The sequence below is a fragment of the Monodon monoceros genome, unplaced genomic scaffold (assembly GCF_005190385.1).
Source record: "Monodon monoceros isolate NGI ecotype Baffin Bay Population unplaced genomic scaffold, NGI_Narwhal_1 Super_Scaffold_3, whole genome shotgun sequence".
NCBI lineage: Eukaryota > Metazoa > Chordata > Mammalia > Artiodactyla > Monodontidae > Monodon > Monodon monoceros.
In genome coordinates, this window is record NW_021703780.1 from 81,312,619 (window position 1) to 81,329,322 (window position 16,704).

At 41.6% G+C, this 16,704-nt stretch overlaps 1 protein-coding gene across 1 annotated transcript in view; it reads right to left on the reverse strand.

The window, feature by feature from the left end:
- The window catches only part of TAFA4 (TAFA chemokine like family member 4), a 127,284-nt gene extending 124,188 nt beyond the window's left edge, over window positions 1–3,096 (reverse strand). Inside the window, exon 1 of the mRNA XM_029243326.1 lies at window positions 3,083–3,096. Coding sequence (XP_029099159.1) covers window positions 3,083–3,096 — 14 coding nt within the window. The remainder of the gene's footprint in view (window positions 1–3,082) is intronic.
- Between the last annotated feature and the right edge of the window lie 13,608 nt (window positions 3,097–16,704).

Genomic DNA, 16,704 nt, shown 5'->3' on the forward strand with positions numbered 1-16,704 from the left:
TGAGGTGCTCTATCTCACCGATAATGTTTTAAAATTTCAGCTGTTAACCCCAATATCAGTTACTGATCTAATTGTTACAAAGGCTTATCCCTCTTACTCAAGGATCAAAAATTCAAGTATCTCCAAATAAATGTGTAGGCTGCCTGGGTCAAAAGCACTGGTGAACAGTAGGTAGTGTAGAGACCTGTCTAGGAGCAGCTGCTCCAAGTGATGCCAAGAACGACTTTTAAAGAAAAGCCGTTTTCTGATATGCAGTCTACACACTTTATACGTCGGCAAGTAATTCCATTTTCTTTGTTTTTTCTGTTTTTTGTTTTTTGGGGGGCGGGTACGCAGGCCTCTCACTGTTGTGGCCTCTCCCGTTGCGGAGCACGGGCTCCGGGCGCGCAGGCTCAGCGGCCATGGCTCACGGGCCCAGCCGCTCTGCGGCATGTGGGATCTTCCCGGACCGGGGCACGAACCCGTGTCCCCTGCATCGGCAGGCGGGCTCTCAACCACCGCGCCACCAGGGAAGCCCCATTTTCTTTGTTTTAAAAGCACAGTGCATAGCTTCCCTGGTGGAGCAGTGGTTAAGAATCTGCCTGCCAATGCAGGGGACACGGGTTCGAGCCCTGGTCCAGGAAGATCCCACATGCCGTGGAGCAACTGAGCCCGTGCGCCACAACTACTGAGCCTGTGCTCTAGAGCCCGCGAGCCACCACTACTGAAGCCCGCGTGCCTAGAGCCTGTGCTCCTCCACAAGAGAAGCCACCGCAATGAGAAGCCCGCGCACCCCAACGAAGAGTAGCCCCTGCTCGCCACAACTAGAGAAAGCCCACACACAGCAATGAAGACCCAACACAGCCAAAAATAAAAATAAACAGATTTTAAAATAAATTAAAAAAAAAAAGACCACAGTGCAGACTGAACAAAACACATTTGCAAGCTGGATCAGGTACCCCAGTTTCCAGTTTGTAGCGATTAGTGGCCCAAAAAGCAAACTTTCAAAGAGTCAGATGAATGGAGTACTAGTTTTCTATTGCTGTATAACAAATCTGCCAAGTTTAACAGTTTAAAACAACGGGTCTCCTACTGGCTTCTTAACTTTTCTATCCTCCACTTTTTCCTGCTTGGTGGGTTGGCTGCCCTCCCTCTAACCACAGTGCCCCACCCAATTTAGAGTCTCCAAATTCAGACTAGGTCTTTCAGGTGAGCTATAATCCCTCCCACCTAAAGTGTAAGTGAAATTCAGTTTCCATGTGTTTATCAGTCACTGCATCACCTAAACTTGTCTGAACGGAGTTTACCAAATCTGGAGAGTATGTCTGAGATGATCTGAGTCTCAAAGGTTGGTTACCCTGGGAGGCCAACTGTGAGACAGAAATTGATGAGCAAGGGGTTATTTAAAGGATGCTCTAGGGAGAATCACCTGTGGAAGGGAAGGGGCGAGAAGAAGGCAGGACAGAAGGAGGAAACAGCCTCAGATAACCCTATGGAGAGTTCCAAAGGTGAGACGCCCCTTCTCTGCGGTACCAAGTTGGAGTGAGGGGCCAGGCCTTTATACTTGGACATAAGGGAAAATCTTAAATCTTCAGCAAGGAGCCTCTTTGTTTTGTTTTGTTTGTTTGTTTCTGGCCACAGCACATGGCATGTGGGATCTTAGTTCCCTGACCAGGGATTGAACCTGCGCCCCCTGCATTGGAAGTGTGGAGTCTTAACCACTGGATCGTTGGGCGAGTCCCCCAGCAAGAAGGAGGCTCTTTGAATTGAGGACAATTCAAAGAAGCTGTAGGCCATCTTCTGTAATACTTCCAACAGTTGAGGGAATAAACCCTTCATTCCTGAAGGGGCTTCTGGGCGGTGTATCACAGACCGCTACTGTCCATCTTCAGACAGAAGATTCCAGGGCATATGCATGATTTACTTGGTGGGGCTGTGAGAATCAGCCTCAAGAGAAGACTCATCCTCTGAGGTAGAAAAGCCTGTGCCACGCTCATTAAAATGTCATGGGAAGAGGTTTCAAATATAAACTCTATGCCAGCCTGGGCCTGTTTTGCCCTCAGAACCATTCCTTCCCCTTCCCCTGGGTAACACGCATACACTGCATTTCCCAGCCTCCTGAATCACCTGGCTCCTGGCTGGGCTTAACCAATAGGAGACCCTGGCTGGAGCCTGGAGCGTGGAAGGGAAAGGGCAGGGTATTTCTCCCCACCTTCTCTGTCTTGGTAGGTGCTATGGAGTGGCCATTTCTCCTCCACAGTGTCAATTTCCAAGAGAAGGGCCCACTATGGATCCAGCTCCCGCTGAAGGTCCCTTCCCCTAAGCACTGGTCAGCAGTACTGCCCTCCTATGTCCCACCAGCCTCAGGATGGCAGAAGCTTCCTGCTGTTGCTGATCTCTGGGGCTGCCTCTGTATCTTCTGCTTAACGTCTCTGACTCTCCCATCACATGTGTAACCAGTTCCCTGAATTCACTTCCCTCTGTTCCACATTATCAGGATGGTTTCTGTTTTCCTGGTTGGATCCCAACAGCAAACCCCAAATCAAAAGTCTCAAGGGCCACTGTTCCTAATCTCGGATGATAATTCCTAACTTCTTCTTCATGGACAATTCTACGTACCGGTGCGGGTTGAATAGTTACAAGTTCCCAGTGCCTAAAGTATTTATAAGTTAAGTATTTACTTAACAATAGCTATGATTCCCCAGAGAAATGCCTACAGGTAAGTGGGCAGCTACTGAGCAATGATTCTTTATTTCATTCAATAATCTAGGACCCCCTCCGCCAGTAAAAGGATTTCTCACCTACTACATCTACTGTGATACCTCAATTTCTTCTACATTGAACAATTTTGCCCAAATGTAAAACAAAATCGCTTTACCTTAAAAATATCACCATTTACCCTGCTGAAGAGCTGAAACACTGCTTTACAAACTGAAATAATTTCAAAGATGAGAGCTAAAATTTTTTAACCTCCCCAAATTCCCAAAACTTCAACATAAAAAGGCTTTTATAAAGGATCATCAGCTCTAAGATACTCAGTTTGGCTAAATTCTTTATGCTTCGTAAAGATACCATCTCTAGGTATGTGTTAAAATCATTTTACCTTGGAGACTTCATAAGATTTGGTTCCAGTCAAACACAATTATTCCAGGATGTATTTCAGAGTGACTCCAAATTCCCATTGGTAGCTAGGACCACTTCTGCAGTTCCAAAAAATTATCTTAGCTTGGAAGACCTATTTTAAAAAACAAAAAAGACAGGAATCCATTAGCATTTTAATGCTGAAATGATGCAGATTTCCAGTAGCAAAATTGTGGGTTTTTTACAATGCCGCCTGCATTTTCAGGCAAGCGGTAGACAGCCAAACACATCCACATTTGTAAAGTGTCCTAACAGACGGAGCGGAGGGGAGGAAGATACAGAATTCTACAGTTATTAACTAGCCACATATTAGTTAACATAATATAGTTTTAAAGTAGAAGTTCCCTCCAGAGCAAAGGCATCCCCAAGCTGACAGACGGTCTAAACCATGCAAAATTTCACTCTCATTTCATTAACCATGGGATGAAAATGAAATTGGAGGTAATCCAATCCCAAGAGTTCTACAACTTGCCCAAGTCCACAGAGCAGTGGAAAAGCCAGCATGAAGATCTGAGTTCCTATGTTTCTGTGATATAAACCTGATGATGCTAAACAATTTGCAAGACACACTACCACGCATACAATAACCAACAAGGACCTACTGTATAGCACAGGGAACTATACTCAATATTCTGTAATAACCTGTAAGGGAAAAGAATCTAAAAAAGAATATATATATACAAAAATATATATACATATATAGATATGTATATATGTATAATTGAATCGCTTTGCTATATACCTGAAACTCACATGATATTGTAAATCAACTATACTTCAATTAAAAATTTAAAAAAAACAATTTGCAAGGATGCTTTTTGAAAAATGTTGATGGGAGGCAGAAGGCAAAAATCTTTCCAACATAAAACACCATACCAAAATACAGAAAAACTTGTTAATACCATAATTGACACTCAACACTGTCCTTTAATGCACAGACCTAAAAGGACTCTTCTACTCAGTGAAAACATTTTTCAGGAAAGACTCAGATGACTCCAAACCAAAAGACATCGCAAGAAAAAGGAAAAAAAAAACAAAAAAAAAAACCCCACGAAACTACCCATTTTTAATGTTGCTAAATTAAATACATCTCCCCCAGGGGTGGAGATCAGAGAGAAATAATGATGGGCAACAGTAAATATTTAAGTTGCAAATATGACATAAAAATTATCTTTGCAACACAGTCTAATTACTATTGAATCCTGTGGAACCCATTACAAATCCACCACCAAGCACAACTGAGATTCTTCTCTTCTTTGGATGCCCCTTTACAGATGTTTGTCTAGAGACCACTTTAGGTGATAGACTTGAGATCCATCCATTCGGGGCTACAGGAGAGACAGGGGAGGCCTTGAGTCATTAGCGCCACGAGAGGGAAGTGGCTTTGAATAACTGTATAAATATAAGGTATTCGAAAAAAAAAACCAAAACACTGGAAAACAGTCATCTCCCAGATCCTCCAACTTTATTAAGTATGTTTGTCCTGATGTCCACCCAAGGGCACAACGTGACCTTCTGTTATCGGAAAGAAGCACACAGCATCATTTATCAGAACCCATCCTAATGAACTCCCCACATACTGGAAACCAAAATGACCTTTCCTAGCTAATATTTATCTTTTTTTCTTCACACAAAGGGAAACACTGGGGATTCTTTTTTCAATTCATTAAAAAAAAAAATGTATCCATCCGTGAAAAGAAATGTGATCCAATAGTTCGTATGCCAGACAAAAAGCCGAGTTTAATTTTAGGCTGAGCAGTAACTCATTCAGTCAGATTTTCCCAGAGTGTACCCTAGGCACTTGCTTAAAAGGATTAACGCTTTCTTGTCACCTCCAAACTTTAGTATGTTCAAGACCATCAGTTATTTTGTGCATTACGCCAAAAGCATTTACTTCCGGTCACTCTACTTCCCTCTCCGTTGTTTCACATCAATAGCACAGTCCTTTCTATCATTTGCTTTAAAAGTCATTCACTTATCTATTATATATTGAATGGATAACTAACAAGGTCCTACTGTATAGCATAGAGAAGTATATTCAATATCCTGTGATAAGCCATAATGGAAAAGAGTATAAAAAAGAATGTATATATACATATATATACATAAACATATATAACTGAATCCCCTTGCTGTACAGCAGAAATTAACACAACATTGTAAATCAACTATACTTCGATAAAAAATAAAATATTCAAACTAAAAAATAATTCATTTTTAAAGAATCTGGGTGTTTATAATGACGAAAGGCATTGCCCATATCTAGACTACAAATAAATTTTAATGTGTCTGGTCATTGTCAGAATGAAAAGAACTCAGCATTTAGATGCTAGGTTACATTTTTCATCTTTCACCTTACATGTTGGTCTTATGTGGAGACAGTCACTCCTTGACAACAAAAGAGCAGGATGCCTGTTTATGTTTCCTGGTACCAAGAAATTTTGAGTTCCCCAGACAGAGGAGACCATTCTTCAGATGTTTATTTCTGTTGTACACAAGAAAGAATTCTGCCTGCGCTTGATTTCTTTTCAAGGAAATAGCAAGGCTCTAACTCTTGATCTACCTGCCTTCACTATTAGTAGAGTGAATTCCCTAAAAGGATTATTTTGGGAGACTATAGTTATTTACTTGTAGCAAATAAGCATCCTCAGAATACCTCTTATGCGAGTTTCGCTACACCCACCTCCCTCCACGCATGCCAATCTGTGCAGCATGACGTTCTCCTCATCTTTTCATTCCAAAAATGTACACTGGTGAAATATCACCGTTCCTTTTAAAACCATAAGACACAACGACCTTAAACCTGGACCTAATCGTGAGACTAACTCAGATTTGAGGGACATTCTGGAACGTAATTGCTCTCTATTCTTAAAAAGTTTCCAGGTTACGAAAGACAAAAAAACTTTGAGGAATGGTTAAAATTAAAGACGTGATACAGGGCAACTAAATGAAATTGTGACCCTATGTTGGATCTTAGATCAGGAAAAATATATACACATAGTCATCCTCAGAATGAACTGCGTGTACACACACATATACACACACACACATACACACATATGTTTACACACATATAGCTATAAAGGACATTACTGGGACAATTAAAAATTTCTAAATATAGCCTATAGATTAAATTCCAGTGTTGTATCAACATTAAATTTCTTGATTTTGATCACTGTATTACAGTTAAGAGAGAGAATGTCCTTTAGAGAACAGACTTATGATTGCTATGGAGGAGGAAGTTAGGGAAAGGATGGATTGGGAGGCTGGGATCAGCAGATGCAAACTATTATATACAGAATGGATAAACAACAAGGTCCTACTGTATAACACAGAGAACTATATTCAATATCCTATGATAAACCGTAATGGAAAAGAATATTAAAAAAAGAATGTGTATATATGTAAACTGAACCACTTAGCTGTACAGAAATTAACAGACATTGTTGTAAATCAACTATATTTCAATAAAATAATAAAATAAAAACAAAGAAAAAAAGGAGAGGGAATGTCCTTGTTATTAAAAATACACCCTGAAATATTTAAGAATAATGGGGCAAATGTCTCCAACTTATTTTCAAATGATTCTGAAGGGAAAAAATAGACATGAAAAAGGGAAGAGGAAAGGAAGGAAGGAAGGAAGGGAAGAGTGAATGAATGAATGAACACAAAACAAAATGCAAGCAATTGGTGACTCAGGGTAAAGGGTTATATGGGAGTTCTTTGTACTCTTCTTTTGACTTTTCATTAAGTCGGAAATTATATCAGAATAAGACAATAAATATTCACTAAAAGACTTCAGTTTATCACATATACTAAAATGATTTAGAACTTATTACCAATCTTAAACAATAAGGAGAGTTGACAGTTGAAATCTTCTGGCTAATTTAGTTCTCTGAATACTCACCCAAGGCCCCGGAAGAAGTTTGTTTTTATTTAAAAAGCACTTCTGGGGCTTCCCTGGTGGCGCAGTGGTTGAGAGTCCGCCTGCCGATGCAGGGGACACGGGTTCGTGCCCCGGTCCGGAAGATCCCACGTGCCGCGGAGCGGCTGCGCCCGTGAGCCATGGCCACTGAGCCTGCGCGTCCGGAGCCCGTGCTCGGCAGCGGGACAGCCGCGGCAGCGAGGGGCCCGCGTACCGCAAAAAAAAAAAAAAAAAAAAAAAAAAAGCACTGGGGTGGGGCTAATGGCAGACTCTGGGAGGGCTCACGCCAAGAAGTACTTCCCAGAACTTCTGCTGCCAGTGTCCTTGTTCTCACGGCGAGACACAGCCGCCCCCCGCCTCTACAGGAGACCCTCCAACACTTGCAGTGATAAACAGCACACAGCGATGGACTGCTTTCAACATCCGAGCTGCTAGACTTGACCTCCCCACCAGCTTTAGGATGACAACACTGAAACCCCACCAGGTGGAAGAAGTTAACCGCATGCTGCCCACAAGCACGGAGACCCCAGACCAGCTGGAACCGGAAGGTTGATGATGCTGACGCCCACTCACCTCCCCACCAGCCAATCAGAACAATGTCCACAAGCTGATCATGCCCTCTTTGAACCATTACTATAAAAGTCCTCACTACCCCCTCCAGGTCGGGACACACAGTTTTGAGGGCATTAGCCCACTGTAGCCCCCTTTGCCTGGCAAAGCAATAAAATTATTATTTTCTACTTCACCCTAAATAAATAAATAAATAAAAATAAATAGAAAGCACTTACGTGGTGCCTACTATGAGCCAGGCACTTAACATAATAACTCACTTAAAAGTAGGATTTATTTCTATCCTGCTATGCAGATGAGGGGAGTGAGGCACAGAGACGACAAGGGACTTGCCCGAGGTCACTCAGCTAGCAAGTGGCTAAGCCAGGATGCAAATTCAAGCCATCTGGCACCAAGGTACCTACTGTTTCAATTCTTGTAAAAATACTTTCAAAAAGCATCTGTCCTTTTTCATGCTTTAGTAAACAGACTGAAAATAAATCTATCTTTCTTCAGGAATTCAAGACATTGATCATCAACCTAAAAATAAAAATTCTGTCTGTGGACCCACATGTGTAGACAAGTGGACTGAATTAGCTACCAGACCCTGGCTTGGAGCCTAAGGTATTTTATATTAACCCCTAAATAATTTCGGCCTCATCTCTGAGAAGCTGGTGAACAACAGTGATTCTGATTTGCTGCAGGGTTCTGCTTTGCTACATATTTATTAAAGGCTTATGTCATTTTCCAAATTAAGACCAAACATACAAGAATCCTAAAGACCTTGAGCACTTAAGCTGCCATTTTTCAAAGAGATGGAAAACAACCGCACTTCAGATCAGAACTCCTCGAAGACGCTTCAGCGAAAATATAGCAGAGCCACAACATGAGGCTAAATGACTTCTGACGATTTCTATAGGAATTCAGCATCGAAACAAAACAAAATGGATTTTCCTCAGCACATCCACTCAGACTCATTTCCTGATAAACTCCAATTCAGAAGCATTCTTGCAACAATATAGCAAGGCAGATTCTGGCTTAATAACAAAACAGACAGTCCTCCAGCACCAATCAGCACTGCCCTTTCCTGCCTGCCCACTCACCTAGGAGGTTTCCAAGCACTGTCTTGCGTCACCTGCGGAGTGGGGAATGTTTGAATAACTATTTCCAGACTCACCATCAGTTCAGATGACCTCCCGGAGTGGGATCTACTGGGATGATCTGGTAACTGTGGTTCTTAGCCCCTCAGGTATCAGGGCACAAGTAAGGAATAATTCTTCCAGCTAATGATGTAAGGGGTGATACCCTTAAGAGTTTAGACATCGCTGTAAATCATTTTTCCACACTAATTTCAAATCGGTCAAGACGGAAGATGATAGAAGCGAGGAGTGTTTCATAAATTAGCAACCTGGGCTTGGGGAGTAAAAGCAGAGCTTTATGAGTGGAAAAGGGTTAAAAGGATGGTCCCCCAAGTGAGGTCTTGTCTGATAACCAATGGAAATTTTGAAACAGAAGTTGCCTCCATGAAATAATTCATCATTTCTTCAGACAGAGAGGAGGAAAGATGCTTCCATTTCTAGTTGCTTAAATAACACAACCACACTGCATTGTCTTCTGGAAATTTTCAAACAGCTTTTCCACAAAAGTATGCAAAGCAAGTGTAACCTCTCTCTTGACAAATTTATGCTGGAACAAGACAAGTATTAATGAGCGTCTGATATTTAAGGGGGTGCTGATGAAAAGCAAATGTACTTGCTAGGTTATCAATGCTTTTGTGAATGTATTTCAAGCACTGATACATGGCTGATGCCTCAGCTGAGCTATCACTTATAACTATCACAAGACGTGTGGGATTCCTTTGTAATCTAGAGCATGTGCAGTGTCATACGTTCAAGTGGACATGTTTTGCTGCCAAAATGTGGTATATACATAAGTTGCTTTTTTAATGCTAACTTAAAAAACATCAATGAAGAATTTACTCTTTCACTTTACAATATGCCAAAGCGTGTTCTAAGTGAGCCATTAAAGACATTAACTGTGTCTGTTAAATGTTAAAGAATTTTACAAAATTTTATAAATGGCGCTTTAATTTCAAGTGTTGCCAATACCATCGCATGTAAATTAGGTGGTAGAGGTCTTCAAAAGGGCCCTCCTGGTCAGAGATGATTCAAATACATTAAACAGACCTGCTGTGATCTCCTAAGGTTCACATTCTGTCGCTTTAAGAACTGAAAAATTCCTTACAAACCCGCAGTATCTTTATTTCCATGCAGTGACATGTTCCTTTCCAATGGAAGTGTGGGCAAAAAATGCATTTTGTTAATGAATAAAAATTCTAGCCTACAAGTGACCATGAAATGTACGAAAGCAATCATCGCTAAGTGATGATGGTTCAGTGACAGCCATTATCAGTCACAAAACAGAGAAAACAGACCTGAGAGTGACATAAAATAAAATGCACTCACCAAATTCAGGGACACTCAGCATGATTCCACAGCTCGTTGTCCAAGTGAAACTGCCCAGGTCTGGGGCTGAACAAGTGTGAGTGGTAATGGCAATTTAAACATAAATCTCTCAAGGCCCAATTATCCTTACGGCTAAGGGTTTCTTTCTTTTAATTAGACCAGCTTTTAATTGGAAAATTTCCTCTCCTTCCTCAACTTTCAAAGAATCAAAACAGTGTCCAAGGATTTTATTTAGCATAACAAATAACCAACATAATATTCTGAAGGCTACCCACAAGTAGCCAAGCGCTCGAACTTTTATTTTAAAAAATTTTACGTGATATGATCTAACTAACTTCTACATAGTATTATAAAAATACAGTAAGTTGTACGTAAGTATCAGTAACAGAATTCCTATGACATGAATAGTTACCTTGCTGTGGTGGAGGTTGTATGTTCATTTACAAACAGAATGTAAAGCTCTTGAGGGGAGGGTTTATGTCTTACTTCCCTTCTACCCTAATCCCTAACATGATGCCCTGCACATCATGGGTGTTAAATACATTTCGTTGAATAAATGAATAAATGTAAGTCTCTAGTTTTACTCCCAAATGAATGGTCATTTCACTTCTATGCTTCCCTAATTCCTCACCTGTAAACTAATATAGTTCAACTACATGATCACCAAAGTGCCTTCCAGCTGTAACAAGCCTCACAGAACATTTTAGGAAACATACAGTAAGACGCAGCTATAGATAATTTACAGCTCATGGACATATATACACAGTAAATTCAACTGCAACAGGATTACACAGCAAGACAATGCCCGTCGCAGGGAATATTGGCCATTTTAATCCATTAGTGGGATAAACGCTTCTTAAAAGCTTAACCTAAACCATTATTAAATTTCCAAACTTAGTCATCTTTTGTTTGACAACAGTGCCCTCCTGTGGCCAAAACAGGAAGTCTCCTGACGGTGCTAACATGATAATCTGATTTACATGTTTTTATTATAAGTACGTTTTAATTTTGTTAGTAAAGTCACATTTATAAACAGAATGAAAACTATACTTAAATAAGCATAAGATACGTATAGTTTAAATAACAATTTCACACTAAATGGCATCACAAAAAAAGTTAAGCCAAAATATAGTAAAAAGCTTCTAAATGAAATGGTAATTATTTATATGGAAAACTACACAAAATAAGCACAAACATAATGGGATTCAGTATTTATTGGTTCTCCCAGTTACTTCTACAACACAAATCCATGATACAATCTGTGAAAGCTCCCCAAGCTACTTAAAGATGCTCTAAACACAGCCTATACATACAAAAGCATACTGAGTTCTGGCTTTATACCAAGATGTGCTGAGGGAAATCAAGAATAAGACTAATTCCTGTCTATCCAAAAAAGACAAACTAATTGGAAAAGACATACATGGGGCAACCAAGAGAGTAGGTCATTAATATTTGCCATTGTCTTTTGGAATAATGAAAATAAAGACTTCAACAATGTTGAAAAGAGTAAGATTGGTGAGGACTGCTGCAATCCAGGAAAACTTCCTGGAGGAGGCAACAACACAGAGGAGCGGGGGGAAAGAGTAAAGAGGTGTTCAGGAATTTTAAAAGTTTTGTTTGTTTGGTTGGTTGGTTGGTTCTTGTTGAGGGGAAAAGATCTGCCTATGTGTGTGAGCTTGTTTTGTTTTGTTCTGATTTGACCTGGTGGATAAGGTGAAAGGGCCACTAAAGGAAACCACACAGAGAAAAGGGGAAGGGAGGGGAGGTAGGTAAGGCACGCTGACCATACGTGGAAGTCATACAGAACAGGTGAGCAGTCTTCCATATTCTACCGCACGCTCAACGGGTCACCTCTGCATGATTCCTTCAACACGTATTTTTTGATCAGCTCTTTTGCACCAAGCCCTGTGTGGGTGCTGGGCACAGAAGGTGGTGGTAAGGTCCCGGGTACCCTGGAGCTTGCATTGCACCATGGGAAGACAGACAAACAAATAAATGGGTGTGAATAAGATAACTGTGGGTTGAGATAAGTGTGACAGAGAAAAAAAGTGAATAGTGTGACAAACAGAGAGATCAGCTCGGTGCTTTGGGACCACATAGACGGGTGGGATAGGGAAGGTGGGAGGGAGGTAGATGCAAGAGAGAAGAGATATGGGGACATATGTATGTGTATAACTGATTCACTTTGTTATAAAGCAGAAACTGACACACCATTGTAAAGCAATTATACTCTAATAAAGATGCTTAAAAAAAAAGAACCTGTCTGCCAACGCAGGGGACACGGGTTTGATCCCTGGTCCAGGAAGATCCCACATTCTGCGGAGCAACTAAGCCCGTGCGCATTAAAAAAAATAAAAATAAAATAGTGTGACAGAAACTGTCTGGGTTTGGAGGAAGAGAAGCTGCACGGATGGGGTGTTCCGGGAAGGAACCTCTTTGAGAAGGTGACTCTTGACATGATGACAGATAATACGATGTGACTTCCGGGGGAAGAGGGTCCCAGATAGAGAAACAGCGTGGCCCTGTAGGAGCCTAATGCCAAAACAAGCTGGATGTGGTCAGGTGCAGAGAGGCAGTCAGAGGGGCTCAAGGAAAGTGAGTGATGCAAAGAGGCAGGGGGTGATGTCGGGGGGGTTCTGAGAGCAGATCATGCAGGAGTTTGCAGACCACAGTGTGGAGCTGGGATTTGGTTCCAAATGTGATGTGAGAGTTGTAAGCAGGAGAGAAATAGGAGATGGTTTAGGTTTGCACAAGAGCCCTCCAGCTGCTGGGTGGAGACGGCCCTCTGGGGAGAAAGAGTAGAAAATGAGAGACTACTGCAGTCGTCCAAGCAACGGATGGCGATGGCTTGAAGCAGGATGGCGACAAAAGAAACAAAGATAAATTGATGTGGGGAGTTCCCTGGCTGTCCAGTGGTTAGGACTCAGCGTTTTCACTGCCAGGGCCTGGGTTTGATCCCTGGTTGGGGAACTAAGATCCCCCAAGCTGCGTGGGGCAGCGAAAAAAAAAAAAAAATTGATGTTCCTATGCCTAAAACAGAGCCTAGCATACAACAGGTTTTAATAAATATTTGTGAATGAATGAGTGAGTGCTTAAATGAGCAAGGGAACAAACTCCCATTTTGCAATCTCCCATTTGTCCCTCATTAATTCTCTCTAGGGCTGGAGTCTGTCTGATATGTAAGTGCAACAAAATTACTGCCTTATCTAGGCCCTCAAGAAAAGAAAAACCGGCAAAACATTTTATCGTCTGCTTGCTTGGGTCAGACTAAGGTCTCAGCCCAGAAGTACAAGAGAATGAATCTGTCCAGATGTTTGGAGAGCACAGCCCTAAGGAAGTCAGGCCTCTTTCGCAAGAGTTCTTTTAACATACACCGCTGGGTATCCTAGACCCTCCACGTGGAGTCAAACTACTGAACTAACTTGCAATGTTCAAGTCTCAGGTACTGGTACCAAGAATACTAGTTTTCTGTAAATCTTATACTCAATTGTTTTTTACTCTTCACTTTGGCAGCTAGGAAGCTCAGAGCCAAACTTAGAGTCCACCTTCAATAAGTGAAGAGGACCTTTCGCCAAGCATATCATATAAAAACCTTCTGCTTAGTTGTCCTTATTTTCTCTTTGTCTCCAATTTCATAAAATATTTTTTAAAGTTTTCTCAAGTCTGCTTTGATGGGAACAGGTACACATAAATGAATATGTAAACAAGACACCGTATGCCTTAAAAGGCCCAACGTGTCCTGTCTCTTCACCCTCTTCCCTTTTTTCTACCCATTCTACTTGCCAGACCAAAACTCAAAACTCCCACCTTGACATGGTTGCCCCAGGGAAAAGCATTACTTCCAAATAATAAAATGAAAAACATTATCTAGACTACACAGCCTAGAAACTAACGAGCGATGAATCACTTTGGGATTCATCGATGGATTTCTCGGTAGACTGCGGGATGTGAATGAATGGGACAAAGGACTCGGTAACGTTTGGTTTAAGGTGAGTAAGAACGTGAGGAACAAGCTCTAATGCCTGCAGTACAGGGAAGTGAGCACAGTCAGGGGACGCAGAGGAAGACAAGGGGAAAACAGGATGGGATGGAAAGGGACCCGAGGACACACATTTTAAAAAGATCAGTCCCGGCCAGCGGTGATTCATAACCAATCACTCCCTCTGATATTAAGATCACATTATATATAATCTAAGAATCCAGAAAAGTGTTCACGGGACACAGAAAACACTAGAAAGCCATATCTGACTGTTCTGTACCTTAGTTTAGAGAAGAGAATCAAGGAATCTTGATAATAATCTAGCAGCTGGATACTCTGAGCCAAGCATGAGATCAGACACCATCACTTCTCATCTCATGGAACCCTCAGAACAACCCATAGGACAGTTTTACTTTATTTTGTTTTAAATCTCTAACATGGGAGAATATAAGTAATTCCACTTATCCAGGAGCACAAAACAAGTAAGTAGTTAGTGGACCCAGGACTGCAAACTAGGCTGGGATATTTCCCACGCTGGGAGGAAAAGGGAGGGTAAAAAAGGAAAAAGTCTGGGAAAACCAGAGAGCGGGTGGAGGTGTAAAGTAGTCAGCCGAGGCTGTTTCAAGACTGGAATGTGCACAGTACAGAAAATCCAACTCAGAACGCCTCCCAGTTCAAAAATGGAGTTGTTAAAGAAGATGGAGTCCCCCAAACAACTGGCCATATTTGAGGAAGGAATACATCACACAATTTCAGTCACATATCCACTTTTTCTGATGTAAACATTACAAAATAAATGAAATGCCTAACAAACATTTCCAGTGAAAATTTACCATCTGAGTTGAGATGCACCTTAAGTATTAAAAAAACACGTAGGATCATAAAGACTTAGAACCAAAACAGAACTCCCTCGTTTATAAAGTTTTAATATTGTTTTTATAAAGTTTTAATAATTTAAAGTTTAAAAATTAATACTGTCATTACTTGTTGAAATGACAGTATTATAGATATAGCGGATTCAAAAAAATACATTATGAAAGTTAAAACAAAACTCAGGCTTATGGGTATCACCACAAGTTGTTATCTATAGACAACAGTACACTCTGGATTATTTGTGTCTTCATTTGGGAAAATCTCTTGGCTTTCACAGCAGTTGTCTTCAGTTCCTCCCATGGTTTGACATCACTGACTCATATAAAGGCCTATGAGGCCACTCCTCTTATTCAGGCTCTAAATAAGACACAGCTCACATTTGTAATGCAATACAGTCAGAACCTGAGTTCTAAGAAATTTCTACATCTCGTTCACAGTTCCACACAAGAGTTCACTAATCACACTTCATTCAGGCATCAGGGAAACATTCTGGCAGCAAGTACGCCCATATAATGAAATATTAGGTCACGATCCTATAATTCCAGTACACAAGAGATGCACCACACTTTAGGCTTTCATTTCTTATTTTTAAGTATTTTTTTAAATTTTTATTTATTTTTTTAATTTTTGCCCGCATTGGGTCTTCGCTGCTGCGCACAGGCTTTCTTTAGTTGCAGCGAGCGGGGTCTACTCTTCGTTGCAGTGCGCGGGCTTCTCATTGCAGTGGCTTCTCTTGTGGCAGAGCATCGGCTCTAGGTGTGCAGGCTTCAGTAGTTGTGGCATGTGGGCTCAGTAGTTGTGGCACACAGGCTTAGCTGCTCCGTGGCATGTGGGATCTTCCCGGACCAGGGCTCCAACCCGTGTCCCCTGCATTGGTAGGCGGATTCTTAACCACTGCTCCACCAGGGAAGCCCTAGGAGACTTTTTTCTTTTTTTTTTTTTTTTGCGGTACGCGGGCCTCTCACTGTTGTGGCCTCTCCCGTTGCGGAGCACAGGCTCCGGACGCGCAGGCTCAGCGGCCATGGCTCACGGGCCCAGCCGCTCCACGGCATGTGGGATCTTTCCGGACCGGGGCACGAACCCGTGTCCCCTGCATCGGCAGGTGGACTCTCAACCACTGCGCCACCAGGGAAGCCCCCTAGGAGACTTTTAAAGCAGAAAGACACAGGAGGCCAGCAAGAATGACCTCTCTTTCCAGGGACCAGTTTATACCTTCCAGGTAACAAATGCACTCTTCATCCCCAGAAGGGAGAAATGCACGTGAAAACAAAGATTTTCATAATCTGCTGTGTAACATAAAAATGTACAAAATGCAGATTTATCTTTGTGACCTATAGGACCTTCACCTTTTAATTAAAATGACAGAGTCCCCTGAAAACCCATCAATTATAGTCAATGCCAAAGTATTTTTGGTAACTGGGGCCAGGGGAGCAGAAACAATAAAACTCTCACATGAAGCAAGTGAAGTTTCCTCTTCTAGAATTTAGAATGGAGCCTAAGAGACAGCAAATCATTCTGGAATAAGCTGCTGAAGGAGGGAGATACACATTTGGGGGTTGTGGGGTGGCCATCCTTGTCTCATCACCTGCGGGGGGAACAAAGAAAGCCTGTCTTCACAGAGACAAGATCAGCACAGATGTGCCAAGAGCAGAAACGACCCAGAAGAGCATGATCATGACCCTGAAGATCGTTCTATTTTTAGCCTTTCCTTGGCCCGCTTTTATTCCTTCCCTTGGATTCCACAGAATGGCTATAACTTTTCAAAAAATAATAACATTTTTGTTTGGCCTCGC